Source organism: Zootoca vivipara, chromosome Z (genome assembly GCF_963506605.1).
Source record: "Zootoca vivipara chromosome Z, rZooViv1.1, whole genome shotgun sequence".
In the NCBI taxonomy this organism is placed as follows: Eukaryota; Metazoa; Chordata; class Lepidosauria; order Squamata; family Lacertidae; genus Zootoca; species Zootoca vivipara.
The window spans coordinates 8165468-8188262 of NC_083294.1; the positions used below are offsets into that span (position 1 = coordinate 8165468).

At 44.9% G+C, this 22795-nt stretch overlaps 1 protein-coding gene across 1 annotated transcript in view; it reads right to left on the reverse strand.

Annotated features, from left to right (window-relative positions):
• CACNA1B (calcium voltage-gated channel subunit alpha1 B) overlaps positions 1 to 22789 on the reverse strand; it is a 317851-nt gene extending 295062 nt beyond the window's left edge. Inside the window, exons 1-3 of the mRNA XM_060270557.1 lie at positions 22733 to 22789; positions 19231 to 19336; positions 2053 to 2192 (exon numbers count right to left, since the gene is read on the reverse strand). Of these exons, the coding sequence (XP_060126540.1) occupies positions 2053 to 2192; positions 19231 to 19323 (233 nt within the window). The 5' untranslated portion in view covers positions 19324 to 19336; positions 22733 to 22789. The remainder of the gene's footprint in view (positions 1 to 2052; positions 2193 to 19230; positions 19337 to 22732) is intronic.
• Between the last annotated feature and the right edge of the window lie 6 nt (positions 22790 to 22795).

Consider the following 22795-nt stretch of genomic DNA (forward strand, 5'->3'; position numbering starts at 1 on the left):
ATGTTAAGCTTGTGATCTACTAAGTTTCCTAGGTCCTTCTCACATGTACTACTGGCAAGCCAGGTGCCCTCCATCTTAGATTTGGGCGGCTGGTTTTCCTACCTAAGTGTAGAACCTGACATTTGTCCCTATTGAAATTCCTTTTGTCAGTCTTCTCCCAGTTCTCCAATCTGTTACGATCATATTGAATCATGGTTCTGTCTTCTGTCCCCTTTCAGCCATCTGCAAATCTTATGAGCATCCCCTCCATACATTCATCCAAGTCACTTTTAAAGTTGGTGAACAACAGCAGGTCCAGGACAGAACCCTCTGGCACCCCAATGTCACCTTTTTCCAGGATGATTAGGAACTGTTAGTGAGCACTCTTTGGGATCATAGAATCATAGAATCGTAGAGTTGGAAGAGACCACAAGGGCCATCCAGTCCAACCCCTGCCGAGCAGGAAACACCATCAAAGCATTCTTGACATATGACTGTCAAGCCTCTGCTTAAAGACCTCCAAAGAAGGAGACTCCACCACACTCCTTGGTAGCAAATTCCACTGCCAAACAGCTCTTACTGTCAGGAAGTTCTTCCTAATGTTTAGGTGGAATCTTCTTTCTTGTAGTTTGAATCCATTGCTCCGTGTCCGCTTCTCTGGAGCAGCAGAAAACAACCTTTCTCCCTCCTCTATATGACATCCTTTTATATATTTGAACATAGCTATCATATCACTCCTTAACCTTCTCTTCTCGGTCAGTCAACCACCTACAAATCCGCATAACAGTTACCTTGTCCAGCCCACATATCTCCGCAAGAATATAATGGGGGACTTAGTCAAAAACCTACTGACATCAAGACACACTATTGTCCACAGCACTCCCCTGACCCAAGTAGGCCATTATTAGGTATTTCTGGTTTAGTGTGCTTATTTTAATTACATTGAGAATTAAGGTTTGTAACCATTGTTCATCCCATCTCAGAGCAGACACACTGAAATGGATATCCATGACTCATTTGTGTACTGCTCTGAGTAGAACTTAGCTAGCTACAATAGCTTCCTTAACTGAACATGAATGCTAATCTTACTTTGGAGCAAGCATGCTTAAGACTGAACCGTCTGAACATATGAGTTTAACTGATTAGCCACGTTGAATCAATTTACATGTGAATAAAACAATTGTTATGAAGAGTCAGGTGTACACTTTATTTAGTTTCAGTGCAATGGCATGTTACAGCAGACAAACTCATTGACCTGTTCATGAGTAAAGGGGGAATACCTCTAAGCCAGTGCCATCTATATAAATACTTGGGGCTGCAGCCCCTGCTTATGTTGCTTGCCAACCCTGCTTAGGACTACCCTATTCCCCTTGCCAGCCACTCACACACACCCTTTACCCAATCCCCCAAATGACCCAGAGATGCCAGTTGGGTATTCCAGCTGAGCAACATGCCTGAGGTGCTTCTCAGTTTACACCAGTCAAGAACTGTAAAGGTGCAAGGAGGAAAACAGACACACACTCCTTATTAAACCATATCCAGAAGCTCAAAATAGGGCACAACTAGATGTTTTATAACTGAAGAGCAAATCACCACCTTTCCGAAATATCCAGCGTATTGATCATTTTCATCAGTATTCTGCTACCCATTTGCTTTCTTCTTGGTCTCAAAGGCCAAGTGAACCTCCTTTTGTTCACATACGATCAAATTCTCCTCTAAAACATTTCCTGCTTTTAAAACTGTTCTGTAGTTTTCAGAAGACGATTTGGCATTAAAAAGAAGAAGAAAGAAATGAAAAGGATTGCCTTCAGAGTTAAGATCTGCCAACTATCTATTATCTTTTAAGGGTGTTCATAAACTTGGGCTAGACAATGGCTTGCCCAAATTCACCTCCACAACAGCTCCTTTGTAAGTCTTCAAATATAGCTTTACTATAGAATCTTAATGGTATCATACTCTCTTCCTCACCTTGCTGCTGATAATAATAAGCATCAAAGCAACTCACTCTCAGCATAATTTCTAAGAATTGTGGAGACGGGCGAGAGAGAGCAGGAAGAGGGGGAGATCACTTACCCTGTAAGGACGACAACAAAATCCATCACGTTCCAGCCGTTTCGGAGATAAGAGCCTTTGTGGAAAGCAAAACCTAGCGCGATGATCTTAATGCCAGCTTCAAAGCAAAATATTCCAATAAAATATGGCTCAGTGTCATCCTAAAAAGAAGAGGGTGGAAGGAGAAGAACAGCAATGTCAGGCAAAGAGCTACAATTCTACAAGTGCTGGGATAGTCAATTCAAGTTTTATTTCTTGCTATCAAGAGTTCACTGTTTTGTTTTTCTACACTGTACAGACTGTAAACTTCACCCTCAGCCATCCTTCCCTGCATTTCCTCTCCTGCAAGTCACCTCAAACACATGTTTGTGTTTTAGGTTCAAACTTATGAAGTAATGAAGCAAACAAAGATTGAAAAGAAAGGAGGAGAGTGCATTATCCTCCAAACCTATGTTATCGTACAGTCATCCAATGTCTTCTGCATATAATTTGAGGCCTTTTTATGAGTTGAAACTGGAATCACTACCTTTTGTCCAATTTCCCAAAGTCCATCCTGATTTCCTACTTTCATCATTGATTCTGCCCCCTTTGCTAAGTGAATCTACTCTCCCTGTTTTTAACCAGAATTGAGGTCAACTAAGAAGCAAAGAGGAAGTATTGTTAGCAGCTTGACAGGAATAAAGCAGGTGGATCTTGCTGCACTGCAGCTCCCATCAGAGCAGAAGGCAACACAGCCAATGGTCAGGGATGCTGGGAGTTGCCATCTGGCAACATCTGGAGTGCCACAGCCTCCTCACCCCTGTTCAAAGGAACAGCATTCTCCATTGCATGAAAGGATTCCCTCCTAAAGGAAGTTGCTTCTTAGAGTAGGGGTGGAGAACTTTGTTCGCTCTAGGTATTATTGGACTCCAACTCCCATCAGCCCTGGCCAGCATGGCCAGAACTCAGAAATGTTGCGAGTTGTCATCAGTATTTCCCCCCTCTCCCAAGAAAAATAGGTGCCAGAACTCACAATGAAGTTGTTGCAGAAAGTTGCAGGGCAACTCAGAGCAGCCCTAAACAAATACCTGTTTGACAACAGCCATGTTCACCACCTGTGAAGGTGCAAAGAACTACAGCACCTGTCTCCCTAGATGTGCCCCCCTCCCTCATTTTCTTAGCTTCAGGCAAATGGCCAGGGCAGCTTGGAAGGTTGCTTGTGCAAATGTGTGTGTGCGCGCGCGTGCACGTGCAATGTTAGAGGCCTGGCTGAAGAGCTTAAAGTCTGCCACTGCTTATAACTCTATCAAAAAAAAGTAATTTGGCATTACTTGTTTTTGAGAAACCATGCCAGGTCTTAGTAATCACAACATCCTTTTCTAAGTGCTCACAGACCAACCATTAAATTATTTGTTCTAGGATCTTTCTTGGTATCAGTTTCAAGCTGACCAGTTAGTAGTTATCTGGGTCTTCTTTTTCCTCTTTTTTGAAAAGTTGGGTGCAACTTTTCACCTCCAGACTATAGGGACCTCATCTGTTTTCCAGAATTCTCAGTTTATAGACTGAGATTACTTATGCAAGCCCCTTTAGTACCCTTGGATGCAGCTCATCAGACCCCGAAGATCTGAATTTATTTAAAGTAGCTAGGTGGTCCCTTACCCCCTCTTTTCCTATCTGGGGCTGCAGCTTCCTCCTTGCATTGTTTATTCTGTTATCACCAGCTTGGGCACCACTTTCCTTTTGGGTGAAGACAGAGGCAAAGTAGGTATTGATCATTTCTGCTTTCTCTCTATCACCCAATAGCATTTCTCTGTCTTTTCCAATCAGAGAACCTTGCTTGTTCTTCCTCTTGTTTCTAACACAGCCAAATAAACCTTTTATTATCATTATTAATGTATCTTGTAAGCCTGAACTCATTTTGAGCATTGGCCTGCCTGACCTTCTCTCTGAGACTGTTGGTTACTCATGTATACTCTTCGTTCGTGATTCCCCCTTTCATTCATTTCTTATTCATGGCCTTGTTAAATCTAAGCTCATCTGTAAGCTCCTTATGCAGCTACCCTGGTTTCTTTAGATGCTTCCCAATTTCTTTCTTGTTGGAATTGTCTGCATATGTGTCTTTCACCTTTAAGAAACTCCCATTAATCTTTGGAGTATTTCTGACCATGTGATCTCACCCAAAAGTTCCTTTTTGAAATCAGCCTTCTTAAGGTCCAGGGTGCATGTCTTCAATGCCAGATTAAACCCTGTGGAGGCCTGTAGGCAGTCAAAATTGGGGGGGGGGGTTGTCACAAATTATCTCCTAATACGTTTTGTAATTTTTTTCAAGATCAAATGAATATTATTTTGATTTGTTGTCACAAGGGCCCTAAAAAGCCATAGCCCCACGCTGCCTATTTGGCAGTCCAGCACTGCATGTCCATTTTCCTTTGCCACTGTATCATGAAACTTAAGAGGACATGATCACTTCCTCCCAAGGGTCCAGTACTTCCACTTTGATCAGTTCCTCTCTCCCTGTTGATGAGGACCAGGTACAAGGTTGATGCTTTTTCCTTGTTGCTTTTTCCATCTTCTGGGAAATGAAATTGTCAGTGAGACTATGGAGGAATTTGTTGGAACTTACATTCTTGACAGAGTTTGAGTTCCAACAGATAATGGGGTAGTTGAAGTATCTCATGACTACTATATCTCTCCTTTTTAAAATGTTTGGTAATCTGCTGTAGAAAGGCATCTTCCTAGTCTTCAGCCTGGCTTGGAAACCTATAGCACAGGCATGTAAAACCTGCGGCCCTCCAGATGTTTTGGCCTACAACTCCCATGATCCCTAGCTAGCTGGACCAGTGGTTGGGGAAGATGGGAATTGTAGTCCAAAACATCTGGAGGGCCGCAGGTTTGACATGCCTGCTAGCAGATACCCACAGTAAGTTTATTGTTGATTCCCTCTGCCTTCCATGCTCAGGGTCATGAATCTCTTCCCATATGTATACATCCTTTGCATATAATGCTATTCCTCCTCATTTCCTGTTTGGTCTATTAGTTTTGAACAGTGTATACCCCTCAGTTTTTGCATTCTGGTTACGAGTCTCATCCCACAAGATTTCAGTAATGCCTATTGGGTCATATTTCCCATCCTGTATTAAGAGCTCTTGTGCAGTCATAATAATAATAATTTAATAATTTTAATATTTATACCTCACTCATCTGGCTGGGTTTCCCCAGCCACTCTCGGCTGCTTACAACATATATAGAAACATAGTAAAAACATCAAGCATTAAAAACCTCCCATACAGGGGCTGCCTTCAGATGTCTTCTAAAAGTTGTGTAATCCTTTATCTCATTGAAATCTGGTGGGAGGGCGTTCCACAGGGCATGTGCCACTACCGAGAAGGCCCTCTGCCTGGTTCCCTATAACTTTGCTTCCCACAGTGAGGGAACTGCCAGAAGGCCCTTGGAGGAGGACCTCAGTGTCCGGGCTGAACGATGGGGGTGGAGACCCTCCTTCAGGTATACTGAACTGAGGCTGTTTAGGGCTTTAAAAATCAGCACCAACACTTTGAATTGTGCTTGGAAACATACTGGGAGCCAATGTGGGTCTTTCAAGACCAGTGTCATGTGGTCTTAGCAGCCACTCCCAGTCACCAGTCTAGCTGCCGCATTCTGGATTAGTTGTAGTTTCCGGGTCACCTTCAAAGGTAGCCCCACAGGGAGCACATTGCAGTAGTCCAAGCGAGAGATAACCAGAGCATGCACCACCAGATAGGGTCTCAGCCTGCATACCAAATGGAGCTGGTAGACAGCTGCCCTGGACACAGAATTGACCTGCACCTCCAAGGACAGCTGCAAGTCCAAAATAACTCCCAGGCTACACACCTGGTCCTTCAGGGGCACAGTTACGCCATTCAGGACCAGGGAGTCCTCCATACCTGCCCGCTGCCTGTCCCCCCAAAACAGTACTTTTGTCTTGTCAGGATTCAACCTCAATCTGCTAGCTGCCATCCATACTCCAACTGCCTCCGGACACTCACACAGGACCTTCACTGCCTTCACTGGTTCTGATTTGAAAGAGAGGTAGAGCTTTGAAATTACCTTCAAAGGTAGCCCCACATTGAGCACAATGCAGTAGTCCAAGCAGGAGATAACAAGGGCATGCACCACTCTGGCAAGACAGTCTGTGGGCATGTAGGGGCTCAGTCTGCATACCAGATGGAGCTGGTAGACAGCTGCCCTGAACACAGAAAATGTTTTACTTCCAGTATTTTTCTCTCTCTTCCTGGGTCGTGACCTTCAATAGGAAGGAGTAATTTAAATTTTAAAAACCCCACCCATGCCTAAAGGCCCTTCAGCTTCCTGCCCAGTCTCATAGCCCCTTGCTATACAGTGAAGGCTATGTGTGGAGTATTATTTGTACCCACATGAACCAGATGGAAGGGGTTGGGGTCAGCGGGCTTCATAAGACTTGGCAGCCTCTCTGTCATATCATCAATCTTTGCGCCTGGAAGACGGCACACCTCCCGGGACATCCTGTTACCTCCACACACTGCTGCCTCTACCCTCCTCGGCAGGGAGTCACCTACCACCCACCACTCGTCTCCTCCTCCTCTGAGGAGCGGCAGAAATGGTTCTGTATACTGTGCCTTCCACAGACATTTTGGTGTATTCTGAGGTCTGCACCTGCTGTCCTTGCTCCTCTGGCCCAGAATCAGCGTCCAAGCTGAGGGCATGGAATCAACCTTGCAACTCCAGTAATACGCAACATGGCACCTGGCAGTCTCACATCCGTGTGTCGTGGTTCCTCCAGGGTTTTTGTCTCCTGCAAGGGGTGACCTTCCACCTCCCTAGGGGGACCTCATCTGCATCACTGTTCCAGGACAGTCCACTCTGCTCTATCAAGGGATTCCTCCTCTTGGCCAGGAGCTCAAGGTGTGGTTAAGTGAGCTCAAGTTGCTGTGCGAGGCGCTAGGGCACCCGACGGCTCGGCGGTGCCCGTGGCCTCGCTGCCAGCGCAGGGCGTCTCGCTCGTGGGGCTCTACTGTGGCGCCGGCAGCAGCACAGCTGGAGCCGCCGGCGCGGCAGGAGGCAGAGCCGGAGCTGGACCGGGCGCACAGCTGGCCGCTAGCCTGGCCGCCGTCTACACGTGCTTCCAGCCAGCCCGAGCCGGAGCAGTACCGGAGCAGCGGCAGCGGCAGCAGCGCCTGGAGATCAGCAGCGCTGGCAAGAAGCCACACAGGCCATGCCGTGGCTGGCGCTCCCCTTTGCCGACAAGCGCCGGAAGGTGGGCGCTGCAGAGTGGAGCAGGGTCCTAGTGCCCCTGCTCCGCTTGCTTTGCTCCCTGCTCTCCCGAGCGGCGCGGCTGGCGGAGGGAAAAGGGAGGCCTCCGCGCAGCTCCCCCACTTGCTGGGGCGCCCCTCAGCGCCCCCTGAGCACCCTGGTGCTATGCGAGCCAGCCCTGCAGTACCTATTTATCTACTTGCAGTTTGACGTGCTTTCGAACTGCTAGGTTGGTTGGAGCTGGGACCGAGCAACGGGAGCTCACCCCATCGCGGGGATTCAAACCGCCGACCTTCTAATCGGCAAGCCCTCCTAGGCTCTGTGTTTTAACCCACAGCGCCACCTGTGTCCCCTACAATCAATCTTACACAATCAATCATGATACAATCATAATATAAAATCATAATATCACATAACTGTGACATCACAATATCATACGATCATAGTATATCATACTATCATACAGGGTAAAAACCAAGTGTGGGGTATTGTTGTTTTGTTTATTATGCTATGTATTTTCTGTTTTTATATTGTAAACTGCCCTGTGATCCTCTGAAGAAGGGCAATAAGAAATACTGGGTTACATTTACAGTAGTATTTTTTCTACTCAGAGTAGACCCACTCATTAATGGCCATGGCTAAGCTCATCACCTTGAGTAGGTCTACTCCATGTAAAAACAGCAAACGAAGAAGATCTAAAGTTCTAATCCAAAATTATATGACAAAAGAGCAATGCCTACCCATCTCACTTAAGGATGAATGACTAAAAGTTTAGAGTCCTACAGAGGGTCTTCCAGAGCCTTGAAGAGTAACAGATCTATCATGGCATAAGCTTTCCTGTAGTCCACAAAAGCTGATGTCATAATATATTTGCCAGTCTTTATGGTGCCACTTCTTTTGCTACAAGACACAAATACAGTTATCCCCCCCCCCAAAAAAAAACAACCCCACAAAAGTCTCAATGGGGGTGTTCCTTGCAGCAAAGCAATGCAGTCTAAAATAAATCTCATTAGCATCCCTCACAACCTATTCCCAGAGCAGGCTCCCCGGGCGCTAAAAAGACCATCCCAAAAGGCTTAGGTGTGCCATGCAAAAGAAAAGACTTCCTCTTTTCAGTAGAGGTTAATACGACTGGCTCATGCCTCGCTGCTTTTAAAGAGCCTGTGGTTAGGATACAGAACAAGGCCCATTAGCCGAGTGAAAAGGCTGTCATGTTAAATAAGGGAGAAAGCTGCTATGCCCTGCCTCCATGTCAGAACCAACAAGCAGCACATCCTGGGTAAATGAGAAGCCTTCTGCATGGATTAGTTACAATGAGGACCATGTGCTCCAGTCTTTTCTCTGGTGCAGAGGGGATGGGCAGTATGCACAAGCAAGCAGGATGCCACTGGGAGTAGGGATGGGGGAGAAATTTCCATTCTGTTTGCATTTTAAAGAGGAAGGAATCAATTCACACTTCCTGAACCAATACACAAAGCAAAGTATAGCCACCCTTTGAAATCTATAGTTTTGTGGTTTTGGTTGTACTATCTTCCAAGCAAAGAACACGGGCCAAAATTAAGGGGAAGCACACATATCATTTTAGGGGAAACTACTTTGCAAAAAATAATAATATGTGTATATTAGTCAAAAGCACAGATGAAAATTAGGAAGAAATTGAGGCTAAAAGGCTTACAAATTTTCATTAAGATCTCCACCTGCCCGCCCTTCCGCCCCCCGCCCAACAAATGCAAGATGCTACAGAAGTGTGAAGAACTGGGTTTCTTTCTCTATTTTAATTATTTTTATTCATTTTCCAATACAAACAGCCAATTGACATGTCATCATATTCCAATTAAAAACAATAAACTAAAAAAAAATTGTAATCCAAATTATTAATTATTATTATTTTCGGACTTCCCATAGTCTGGACCTCTTGCAGAACGTCTCTCATGTCTCGTTCCTGCCTTCTTCTGTTGTTCTCCTATTTTCCACATTCCAGTTTTATCACTCTAAAGTTCTCCGTCCCTGGCTATACGATTCTCAATCATGTCCAAAATCATATATCCTTACATCCACCGAATACAGCTTTATTTGTAAATATATATTTTTCCAACTGTCTATTTGCCAGCACAGCTTTTCCTGACTTCACTCCCATCTCTGATCCGGACTGTTATCCAAGTCCATTCAAAGTTTAAAGATGGAGCAACTCCCATGTCGTTAAATTGTTAAGTTATTCCCATCTGGGCTGTTGTCCAAGTCTGTCTTTGATGTTAGGCATCTTGTTTGGATATTGCAATGCAAATGAACTGTATTCCATAGATGTAAATCATTTGATGATCGATCGGCTTTTGGAACAATCCCCCCTCCTGGGCCCTAGGAGGGGGGCTGCTAGACATCCATTTAGCCTTCTCTCTCACACTTAATAAAAAAAATTCTGCAAACAGATGCACTGAATATTACCCCAAATTAGTGTCTCAAATCACTACAAAGTCAGCCAGCAAGCATCTCCCACTTCCCTCTCGTTTTTCTATGCTGCGTCACAAGCGCCATCTTGTTTCTTCTTTTCTTTATCAAGTCTTTCAAACCAAATAAAGCTGCGCAGTTGATCATTTAATTATAAATATGTCCATCTGTACTCCTCAAAGTAAATTAGGTTTCTTAATGAGGTTTGGTGTAGAAAACCAAGGGGGGGAAGAACATACCAATCCTCTGTAATCCAAGCACCATGACGAGAATCTATTTGAAGTCCGAGCTTAAATGCCAGGGACTGTACAGTTCTGCGGGGGTTTTCCTCAGTCTTCTTCGGTCCAGACTATGTCTGTTTATTGTCCAAATCTGATTATTTTATCAAACAGATATTCCCGGCTAAGGGAGTGGCATTGGAGAGTGCCAGCTGTGTCGTGCTCTGGGACCCAGTGTCCTGCCTCTTGCGCAATGCAAGCTGGCAATCTCTGACAATCTGCCGGTCTACGAGACAGTCCTCCCCCACCCTGGGGAGTCTGCCAGGGCTAATTACCCCCATATCAGCCCTGAATTACTGGCATGGCTGGGTTCCGATTGTATGGGAGTCAGCCATTTCCCACCGCCGGAAACAGGAAGTGGGTTTCAAGATTGGGAGTGGGGATGAGAAAACAACTTTGGCAGAGTAATCCATTCCCTTCCTGGAAGATGATTCTAGCAAGAGTTACTGCAGGACAAGGGTGAATGGAACTACCAATCAACAGGGCAGCATTAGATCCGGGCCAAAGACATTTTGCTGACAGAAGAGGAAAGCCCAAATTGAAAATTACTCCCCCTCCATGAATTTGAATACAGTACCATGCAAAATACAGTACAGTACCATATGCAAAATGCAATACAGTACCATGAGGGACCCAGGTGGCGCTGTGGTTAAACCACTGAGCCTAGGGCTTGCTGATCAGAAGGTCGGCAGTTCGAATCCCTGTGACGGGGTGAGCTCCCGTTGCTTGGTCCCAGCTCCTGCCAACCTAGCAGTTCGAAAGCACGTCAAAATTCAAGTAGATAAATAGGAACCGCTACAGCGGGAAGGTAAACGGTGTTTCCATGTGCTGCTCTGGTTTGCCAGAAGCTGCTTTGTCATGCTGGCCACATGACCTGGAAGCTATACGCCGGCTCCCTCGGCCAATAATGCGAGATGAGTGCGCAACCCCAGAGTCGGTCACGACTGGACCTAATGGTCAGGGGTCCCTTTACCTTTACCTTTTTACCATGCAAAAATGCATCAATACTGCAGAAAATTGTGTGTAAAACATGGATATTAGTCAAAATTGTGTGTAAAGCATGGATATTACCGGTAGTCAAAACTGCATACAATAGTATACTCATTAGGAGAAGTCTGAACTAAAATGCTGACAAATAAGGACTTTTCAAAATTGCTCTGAAAATGTGGAGAACTGAACTTAAGGTTTGGAAGGAGAGGAACAGAGAAACCAAAAAAACACAGCTCCTTCTATCCCTAATGCCACCATATACCAGATGGCAGAATTCTTAAGCACACCTGAAACTATGCTATGCTTGTATCATTGGTTCAAGAGGCTGATTTGGTCTTACTTCAAACCAAAAGTCACAAGAAAAAGGTCATATCCTCACACAGCTCCAATCTTTAAACCTTTATCAATAAAGTTTTTTGCAGAAGTTGATACTGAACCACTGTTTTGGTTTCACCCGGTAGTGTAGCTAGCCAGGAGGGTCTGTAGGGTGCCATGGGGGGGGTCTGTACTGCGACACAGTGGCTGCTGTGCATTGGGGGTTTGGATTCTGGGTGGCAGGGGAGCTTGAGGGACCACAGCAGTTGCTTAGTGTTTGGGGAACTGCAGGGGGTTGCTATGCCGCTGGTCTCACCTGGGTACAAATTGGCACTTTCAAATCCTGGTATACTCACTAATGACCTGACCACGGGATTTATGACTAAGCTATGCAATCAAGATATTATGACACAGGCTTCCTGAGATATTATTTCCCCCAAGCATAAGATGGAAGAGAAAATCACACACATAATATGACAAGGGGGGGGGATTTAAAGCTCCTTATTTGTGGAAAACTAGTCTCAGAGCAGCTGGCCATCATTAAAATAAGAAAAAAATATCAACAGGTACCTACCGTAACCATAATACACAGTGCACATAGCTGAAACACTCAGCATTTAAACAATTCAACAGCCACTGAATTGTTTAAACATTGAGCATCTAAGGCAGGCATGGCCAAACTTGGCCTTCCAGCTGTTTTGGGACTACAATTCTCATCATCCCTGACCACTGGTCCTGTTAGCTAGGAATGATGAGAGTTGTAGTCCCAAAACAGCTGGAGGGCCAAATTTGGCCATGCCTGATCTAAGGCCACAACACTGTATTTGCTTACTCAAGTGTAAACACAACTAACCTCAACAGGTTGTACCCAACTAAGGTCAATTCAGACCTTAGTTCAGACCCTGTGAAGTTAATGGGTAGTACCCAATGTTAGTTCTACTCAGAGTATATTCAGTGAAATTAAAGGGCATAAATAGCTTAGACCCATCAATTTCAGTATCTACCCTTCTCAGAGTAGAATTTAGTTGAATACAATCCAAAGCACCTAACTTAGTCTTGTGCATCAATTTCTACAGCTCTACTCCAAGTAGGACTAGCATTGCATACAGTGGGGCTTACTTTTGAATACACACGGAAGAGTGAACAGTAAGCTGTGTATATTATGGTTAGATTATGTTGTGTTTATTTTGAAGTATTATACTGATGGTTGATTATTGGATTTGTTTTTTACAGCAAGTTTATTTTAAGAACATAAGAAGAGCGTGCTGGATCAGGCCAATGGCCCATCTAGTCCAGTACAGTCTAGTACATCTGGCCTTTATTGAGCACTCATTCTGATATGTTAACAGGGTCATTATGTGACAACAAGCATTCATCCCTATTTGCTCATCCAGTGTAGTGCTTCATCCCAAGATTTTCATTGCAGATCCTTTTTTCTTGGCGTCCCCCCCTTTTTTTTGTGCTAGCGCAGGCAGAGTGCTTTACTTTAATAGTGCAAATCAGAAGCTTCAAGGATGCACTTGAATCCATCTCACAAAATAGTGACCTGTTGGATACATTTATTTTTGTTCCTTTTGTTATAAGTTTTCATCTGCTCTTTGTTTTGTTGCTTGTTACGTGCATTTGTTCCAAACATATCAAATTTACATGCTTGGATTATTTTTACACTTTCACACACTGCCCTGGAATCTTCTGTTGAAAGGTGATCGAGATATGTATTTAATAACGCTAATTAATTATCATCATAATCATGATTTTATATTATCATTACTTCAGACAGGCAAATAAGATGGCAAATCAAGGCTTTCAATATGGCAGGGGTGGCCAACTCCCAAGAGACTGCAATCTACTCATAGAGTTAAAAACTGGCAGTGATCTACCCCCTTTTTTGGGGGTTCAGGTCAAAATCGTTGAGCTTTGTTTTAGGAAGGAGGAAGGCCCATTTGGGGGGGGGTTGGGTTCGGGTCAAAGTTGTTGTGTTTTTCAGGGAGGAGCTAAAACGTTGAGCCTTTTTTTAGGGGAGCCACAGTTGTTCAGCTTCTTTGGGGGGAGCCAGTGATCTACTGCAGATGTCCAGTGATCTACCAGTAGATTACGATCTACCGCTACCTGTTAGACATGCCTGCAATATGGTTTTCCTCATCCAATTTATTGTAAAATTGACAATATTCTGTATCCAATACATATGCAACAGTTCTTCCAGGCTTTCTCTGATGCGTAATCCAGCCATATTGCTCCATTAATATGACCTACTGATTTGTGACATATTCAGTATTTCTTTCATGAATGTAATTCACAAGCTACTCTAATTATGCTGTAAACCACCCTGAGATCTTCAGATGAAGGGCATTATACAAATTTTTATAAATAACAATACTAATAATAATTTTAATGTTGATTTCACATTAACCACCATGATATATATTTTTCTTATTGTGGGCAGGGTAGGATTTTTTTTTTTTACAAATAACAAAAGAACCTTGTGAATGAGGGTGAAGGAGGGTTTATATAGTTATCAGTTTACTATTAAAAACTAATAATTATTTGAATAACAACATGCTTCTTTCGAATGATTATTCATCATAAGAAAATTTTCATCATAATTTAGGGAACTAAGTTAAGGCAGCCATAGCAATATGTCTCAAACCAAAAAATAACCAATCTAGTGGTCACATTTTAAGATTTCTATATTTCTTGCCTCTATATTTTGTATGATTGTGCATTTTAAATGCTAGGTATTTTATTTCTCCCCCCCCCCCTTTAAACTTTTTTTTTTTTACTGCACTGTGATTTTAAATTGTTAGTAACCTCCCTAAGTGGCAGCAGATGGGTGAGAAAGACATCTTTATATTGTTGTTGTTTAGTCGTTTAGTTGTGTCCGACTCTTCGTGACCCCATGGACCATAGCACGCCAGGCACTCCTGTCTTGCACTGCCTCCCGCAGTTTGGTCAAACTCATGTTCGTAGCTTCGAGAACACTGTCCAACCATCTCGTCCTCTGTCATCCCCTTCTCCTAGTGCCCTCCATCTTTCCCAACATCAGGGTCTTTTCCAGGGAGTCTTCTCTTCTCATGAGGTGGCCAAAGTATTGGAGCCCCAGCTTCACGATCTGTCCTTCCAGTGAGCACTCAGGGCTGATTTCCTTAAGAATGGATAGGTTTGATCTTCTTGCAGTCCATGGGACTCTCAAGAGTCTCCTCCAGCACCACAATTCAAAAGCATCAATTCTTCGGCGATCAGCCGTCTTTATGGTCCAGCTCTCACTTCCATATTTATATAAAATTAATAAATTCATGAAGAAGACAGATGACTGGCTAAACATACATCCTCAATTAATTTGGCAACCATAGCTGCCAAGTTTTCCCTTTTCTCACGAGGAAGCCTATTCAGCATAAGGGAATTTCCCTTTAAAAAAGGGAGAACTTGGCAGCTATGTTGGCAACACTTCAAAAAACGTATAGAGTTGCATCCAACTATGTTTTACCCAGAGTAGACCCACTGAAATTAATTCACCTAAGTTAGTCGTGTCCAATATTTTAATGGCTCTACTTTGAGTAAGATTAATTTTGAATACAACCCATATATTTATCCTTGGAAAAGGCATATTTTCTTAACTCTCACACACAAGGAGGAATGCCTTTTCTAAGATCACAGGGAGGAGATGTTTCTTCTGAGATGTTACCTGCTGCAACATATCTTAATGCCCACCATCTAAAAGTATGATATTCCACTTCAAAACATTGTTCTAATGATATGCGCAATTATATGAATATAATCAACTAGATGATGGAAACTAATATACTCAATTAAGGGTTTTGGATTATTATTTTTAAGCCCTAGATTTCACCTTTAATGCATTCTTCCAGGAGATAAATTTATGGAACCACGTGGTTTTAAATTTCATGCTAGGCAAGTGAATCAGTTTACTTTTAAAGAAGTGGTCCACATGCAGACCTCCAGATCAGTATCTATACAGTATGTGAAGGAGCCCTTGTATGGGCCACAGAACACAGCAATGTAGGGAATTATCTCATTTTGAATTAGACGATTGGTCTATCTAGCTCAGTATTGTCTATACTGGTTGGCAGCAACTCCCCAGGGTTCCAGGCAGGACTTATTTCCCAGTCCTACCTGGAGGTGCAGGAGATTGAAGCTGGGGCCTTCTGCATTCAGAGCAGAAAAGGCTAAGGCCTTTTCTCAATTGAAACACACTGGGAATTTTGGCCACTTGGTCTACCCTGGTCTACCCATTGTGACCAATGGGTTGTTGTAGGCCAGGGCTCCAATAGGGCCTTGCATAACTGTCCATCCAGGTGTAACTGGTCCACAGACCTGGTCTACCAATGGGGAAAAAAGGAAAGGTAAAGTGCAAATAGATAAATAGATATTGCTGCGGCGGGAAGGTAAATGGCATCTCCATGCAATCTGGCACTCGTCACAGTCCTCCAGACGCCAGAAGCAGTTTAGTCCTGCTAGCCACATGACCCGGAAAGCTGTCTGTGGACAAACACCGGCTCTCTCGGCCTGAAGCAAGATGAGCACTGCAACTCCATAGTCGCCTTTGACAGGACTTAACCATCCAGAGGTCCTTTACCTTTACCTTTTACCCATGGGAAGAGTGGGCCCTCACCCATGGCAGTCTGGATACACCCTCACATAAGGAGTGCTTCCGCCCCTTTGCAATAGTAGATGAAATCCAGGAACTGTTCTCTTAACTGACTTGTGGAATATGGAATGAAGCATCTAAAAACAGGCAAAGGGAATTGCCTAAAACCCTCAGCTTTTTTCTTTATTCCCCAATGTTCTTTTTTTAGGTTTAACATGTTTCAAAGGAGGGAGGTTCCAAGGTTTCATCTCCCTGTGCTAGGAGCAGCCATACCCACTCAGGTTGAGCTTCGGAAACATTCCAAAGCAGCCTTAAAAAAAACAAGTAAAATGTTTACGTAGCCCTGGCTGCCTGTTTCTCTCCACCACCCCCTCCCTGCCAGCTGATAAAGAATGAAGAGATTATCCCAAAAATCATTCTGCTTTGCATTTGAAATATTATAATTGCCTCATTACCATAAAGCCTGCTGGTAAGTTATTTTCTTTGTGAGTGGGCTGCTCCCAGTGTTGTTTTCTCTTAAAGGGAATATGGTAAACCCATCAAATTTCATCTTCAGAAGAAGACCCCCTCCTCCCTTCTTCTCTCCTTCACATGAGCAGTTCAAAACTATCAAATGCCTCAATGTGACCCTGTTTGAGGAAACAGAATTGGTACCACCTGATTCACGGATAGCCAACCTGATGCCCTTTACTTCCTTCAACCACAGAGCCATCCCTCCCTGGACCAGGGTCGGAGGATGGGGGTGTGTGGTCTGCCCCGGGTGTCACCAGTGAGGGGGAGTGACAAAATTCCGGGCAGCACTCACCGCGGGGCCTGCAGCGCCCCTGAGCCATGTGTTTTTCCTGGGAGAGACGCAGTGGCTCGGGCATACACAAGCTCCCTGCTGACCAAATGGTCCACCAGCTGCCTCCCCCCCCAGCTGTAGGGCGGCTGAGCGGGAGGAGGCAAGCAGACTGCAGAGGCCCTGTGATGCACCTCACCCCTATGGGTGGCTTGCCCCACCCTCGCCCCGCCCCTATGGGCGGCTCACCCTGCCATTGGGCGCACCACCCCAGGCGCCTCAGCATCTTCCTCCATCGCTGCCCTGGACCACAACACTTGCATCAGCCTCAGACAGCCAATGGCCTTGGTATAGGGATGAGGAAGAATGACATTCCGTTCACATCTGAGAGTGAACCAATTAAATCCGCATTTTCTAAAACAGTCCAGGAACCAAAAAACCGACATCCTTTGAAATTCACACGTCTCTGAACTTCACAATGCAGCTCCCCAAACCACATATATTGGGGAAAGTGTGTACATAAAAATAAATATATTCAATAGTGCATTATATTTAGGGAAATAGTGGTGTGCAAAAATCTGTACGTACAAAAGAACGTACATTAAGATAAATTCATACTAAAATACTGGTTGGTTTTCATGTGGATTTTTTTTATAAAAAATTGCAAAATTGCTATAGAAAGGTGGAGAACTGAATTTAAGTTTGGAAAAATATGAGAACAAATACGAATAGGTCCTACCACGTCTGCACTATGGATTTAAGGCAGCATCATCTGTTCCAGGTAACACAGACCTGGGGGGAAGCTGGGATGGGGGAGGGTTGCGTTTTCAGAGATAGAGAAATCTGCCATTGTAAGTTCATCCTTCCCAGGAGCCTTAGTGCAACCTAGAACCTTTGCCTAAAACATAAAAACCTCATTCCCATGTCTACTGACTCCTCCTGTATTCCATCTTAGGACTCTTTCTCCCCAGATGCTTATTCTGATGGCTTCTTCACCAGCTAGTTGCTCATTCCCCCACGGTACTTTGCTTACTCTCTGTAGACCAGGGGTCCCCAGACTACGGCCCACGGGCCAGATGCGGCCCAATTGGCCTCCCAATCCGGCCCACGACGACCCCCACCGCCCGCTACCGCCGCCCGCTCTTGCGGCGGCGCACTTCCAGATCTGAAAAAAATCGCCGAAAATCGTTTCTGCGCATGCGTATGGGCCTCTCCCGACCCAGAAGAGGTCATTTCCGGTGCACTTCCGGGTCGGGGGAGGCCCATACGCATGCGCACAAACAATTTTCGGCGATTTTTCTGGCCTGGAAGCGCGCCACCGTGCCAGTAAATGGGTTTGCGCATGCGCACTGGCGCGCACTCCCCCACCCTCCGGCCCACTGAACGCGCACTCCCCCGCCCTCCGGTCCGCCGCGCGATCGGCGTAGCGGCCACCGGCCCAAAGGCGGGTAAGTCTTAGGACCCCTGCTGTAGACTAATAAAAAGTTAGAACATAAGACAAGTTCTACTGGATCAGTAAAAAGGGCCATCTAGTCCAGTATCCTGTTTTCCCAGATGTCCCAATGGGAAATGAGCAAACGGGTCAACAGCGCTCTCCCAACTGCAGTTCACAGCAACTAGTATTCAGAGGCATACTGCCTCCAGCAGTGGATGCAGAGGTAGAACCTTATCCTCCATTACATTGGATAAGGCTGTCCATTGACCTGGTTAAGAAATAAGAAGAGCCCTGCTGGATCAGACCAAAGTGGCCCCATCTAATCCAGCATCCTATTATCACAGGGGCCAACCAGATTTCTCTGGGAAGCCCATAAGCAGGACGTGAGCACAATACCATGCTCCCCGCTTGTGATTCACAGCAATTGGCTTTCAGAGGCATACTGCATCCGATGGTGATGACTAGAACATAGCCATCTGATAACAGTATCCCCCATGAATCAAGACACCATCTCATCAGGAGTTCCATTCTGCACATTGGTGCCAATTCCCTGGGGCCCTGGGTGCCCGAACACCCACAAAATTCCCCATGAAGGGGCAAGGCACCCACAAATTTTGGTGCCAGGGCCATGTACACTGCATGGCATCCAAGGTCCCGGGCACCCACAGTCGTAGGGCCAAGTTGGCACTCCTGATTCTGCATGATGCTGGACTTTGAGTGTAATGGGCACCTATCCTTTGGAACTGCCTCCCATTACACATCAGGCTTTTGAAGACCTTCATTTTTTCCAATGAGTCATTTAAGTGGAGAATTTTTTCCTAGTCTACATGTATACAGGACTGGGAAATTACTGTTTTTTGCTTTAAATCCTTTTTCTATATGGGATTGTTCTTGTTATGTAGAATAATAATAATAATAATAATAATAATAATAATAATAATAATAATAATTCTTATGGCTGAAGCTTTTACTGACAGACAGATGCCAACAATAGACACAGATTTTACAAGAAGTGCTTCATAAATGGGATCGGATAAATACAATTAAGTAAGAAGGTAAGAATGACAACATTGCCCTCCCCCACCAAATAAACGGTACTCACCAGCCTCTCTGACATGGGCGTCTTGTCGTCAACTGGTAAGTGTTGCTCCAAGGCCAAGACGATGCAATTAGCAATGATTGTAGCCAAGATCATATATTCAAAAGGAGTGGAAGCAAGAGTTAAAGAAAATCAGCAATAAACTGGACTCATGTGTATGTGTTTCCAATGCTTTCAAATGCCATTTTCATAGAGTTGTAGAATTGGAAGGGACCCCAGGGGTCATCTAGTCCAACCCCCTGCAAATGCAGGAATCTCAACTAAAGAATTCATGACAGATGGCCACCCAACCTCTGCTTAAAAACCCCCAAGGAAGGAAAGTCCACCATCTCCCAAGGGACTCCATTCTGCTGACGAACAGCTTTAAAAGTAACTCATTGGCCTAATCCTGGCTCAAACCATGTAAGGTAGCCTGGCATTATTCTTATCCCCCCTGGGAAAGAGCTGAAGTTAAGAGGAGGCAGCTTGTCCAAAAAGGCCACACAACAAGTTCTGCATTTTGCTGAAATGCGACCCAGGACATATCAGATCATGTTTTGAATCACTACACAACAACAGCCTTGCCAAGCCAGTATAGAAAGTGAAACCTGTGCTGCCTTGTAGCAAAAGGGCTTGACTAAAAGAAAAAGAAAAACCATAGAGAATGGATCTTAATTCATTTCCAAGCAAGGATTTATGTCAGAGTAGCCTTGTGCCTTTATAGCAAACTCCCTCCCTTCTCTGCAGCGTGTGTATCTCTGGATCCATGCCCAATTCTAGGCCAAGGCCCAGATGGCAGGGAAGTGTTTCAGCAGCACAGCGAGCTCCCCTGGGTACCAGAGATGGCTTGATTTAAACCTTGCACCAGTCACCGCCGTAGGCACACCAGCACACTAGCACACACCCAGCCCTCCTAGATGCTTGTGCTGGAACAGAACATACCCACCCCCAGCCAAAACACTCCAAATGAAGCTTGCTTTACAATCACTATGCATGACTAGAGAGCTTCTGAAGTTCCCAATAAGCTTCTGCACCCCACCCCCACCACCAGTGCAATGAAAGAATCTAGCCTTGCAGATATGCAACACTTGAATTGCCACAAGGTTTTTCTTTGAGGTACATTTATCCCAAGCTTGGCTGCAGCACAGATGCCTTCTAATTCGCCTCTTCCAGCAATCTGGTGGATTCTGTTTGCCCTGTCAATACTTCCCCTGCATGCACACAGTTTCAACTGGGAAGGGGAACAGCTTGCCATGTTGCTAAGGGCAGGTCTGGTTGCTGTTCTGCGAGCATTAGCTATATGATTTCAGATAAAAAGAAAACAACAGGACCCCCCTGGGAATACTGCCATGAAAGCACACTCCTGACACTAGTGCAGATCTGCCAATACATATTTGGACACACACGGAGGGAGGGAGGGATTATTTAGCAACCTAACCCTAAGCTCAGGGCGGAATTACCTCCTTTCTGCTCATTCTGCTACAGACAGTTCCGCTACCATGGCCACAATTCCTTACAACATGAAAGGAAGAAAGGCACAGGGAAAGGCCATAGCTCAATGGCTACAGCATCTGCTTCACATGCAGAAGGTCCCATGTTCAACCCCCAGCATCTCCAGGTACGGCAATGAGAGCATCCCCGTCTGAAACCCTGGAGAGACACTGCACTCAGTATAGACAACAAAGAGCCAGGTGAACTGACAGTCTGACTTGTTCCTAGGATGGGACTCCTCTTGAGTCAGGTCAATTGGAGAGATAGAGGAAGTGTGCACAGACTATGGTCCTTTCAGCTCCATAGAAGTCAGACATGGGCACACCTGATCTACAAAACTGAGCAGGCTTCTGAAATAGCAAATGGGGCTATTTACTTGTGTAAAGGGTTCAGGTGGTGTAAAAACTGAGATATTTTGCTTGCCATGTGTGCTGACATAGCACAATCAGGTTGTATCCAGTGTTTCAACATACACAGAGCAGATCCATTGAAATTAATGGACATGACTAATTTAGGTCCATTATCTTCAACGGGTCTGCTCTTAGTAAAATTTAATTGGCTGTAGCACAGTGTGTGTGTGTGTGTGTGTACAGAAGATTTTGCTCTGTCCATATACAATTGTGTGCACACACATTTACATTGTAGAAGGCCAGCACATTTGTGTAGCTTCCTACAATTAGGGATTTTGGCTTGAAGTAAGTTTTTCGAAAATGCATTCCCTTCAGACATCAATAACATGTCAACAATTTACAACTCATGATTGGTTACAATATACTGAAACATGCCCAATTCTTAAAAAAGAAGAAAATTGATCTAATCCAATTACCAGAATTGGTTTTAAAAGAAATCAATGGTGATAGTCTTAGCTAAAGTGATGGTCACCCTGAAGTCTTCTACAGCCCAGCTATCAGGACAAGAATCTAAGTACTTTGCCAGCACTGGTGAGATTATCCTGACATAGAACACAAATGAAAAGAACAAACTAAAACTAACAAGAGCATACAGGAATTCTGAAGAAAGGTACTGCTTCTACAATGCCACAGTGAAATGTGCAAAACTGAAGTAGAGCCACACCACCTAATATAAAAACACACACACTCCACAGCAAAATCAACAGCTACACCAGTCTTTTCAAGAAGGGCTTTGAACTGCATTGTCCCAAATGCAGATATTGCTTGTGTGACACACAGTTTACTTGATACAGTGGCTGATTAAGAGACATGAACCAACTTATTTAAATCCTAATAAATGTATGGTATAAAGAACTGACTTATTTTGGGTGGTAACAACTTAAGGCTTTGAACTGAAGGGGAGAGAGGGAGGTTTCATCAGCCTTATTGATCCAAAGGGAGACAACAATAAACCAGCTCCCCACCCTGAGATTTCTGCCACCCACCCACACCCACACAAACAGCTGGAGAGAGGGATGAGGAAGGAAAGTGAATCAAGTCAGGTGTGGCAACGTTTAGGGAGGTTAACCTGTCGCTTCAGGTGGCGGAAAATACTCCAGAGATTGAGAGGAGAGCACACTGCCGCGAACCTCTTAGTGCTCCCTAGGGGAGAGGAAGACCCCATTCATGTTTCCTCAGGTGTCCCCGGAAAGCTATACAGACACGCAGCGGGGGGGGGCGCCTTGCAGCGAGAGGCCCCTTCCCACTTTTTTTTTTAAAAAAAATCATTTATCTAGTCTAAGAAGAGTTTGATCTAAAGTTGGGGGATGGGGGAGAGGAGTCCGGCCTTGGCTCACCCAGAGGACCAGGCACGCCCAACCACGACATGATATGCGACCCTCGGCCTCGCCAATACAACCACGCCTGAAAAAACACCCCCAACTGTCCATGAACCCCATTCCCTCGACTCGCGCAAAAAAAAAGACACGTGAACGGTCCAGATTCACCAGAAGGCACCCTCAGCCTACCCTGTGCTCGGGCCACGGGGGCGGGAGGAGAGCGACAGTCCCCACGCGTTGCTGGAGTCTCGGACCCCAACCGCCTCCCTCCAAACTCTCCCCCACCGTCTGCCAAGCAAAGGATATGGCCACTCCGTGATCCTCTTGGCATACTTGCGGATCACGTTGTCCTCGCTGAAGATGAAGAGG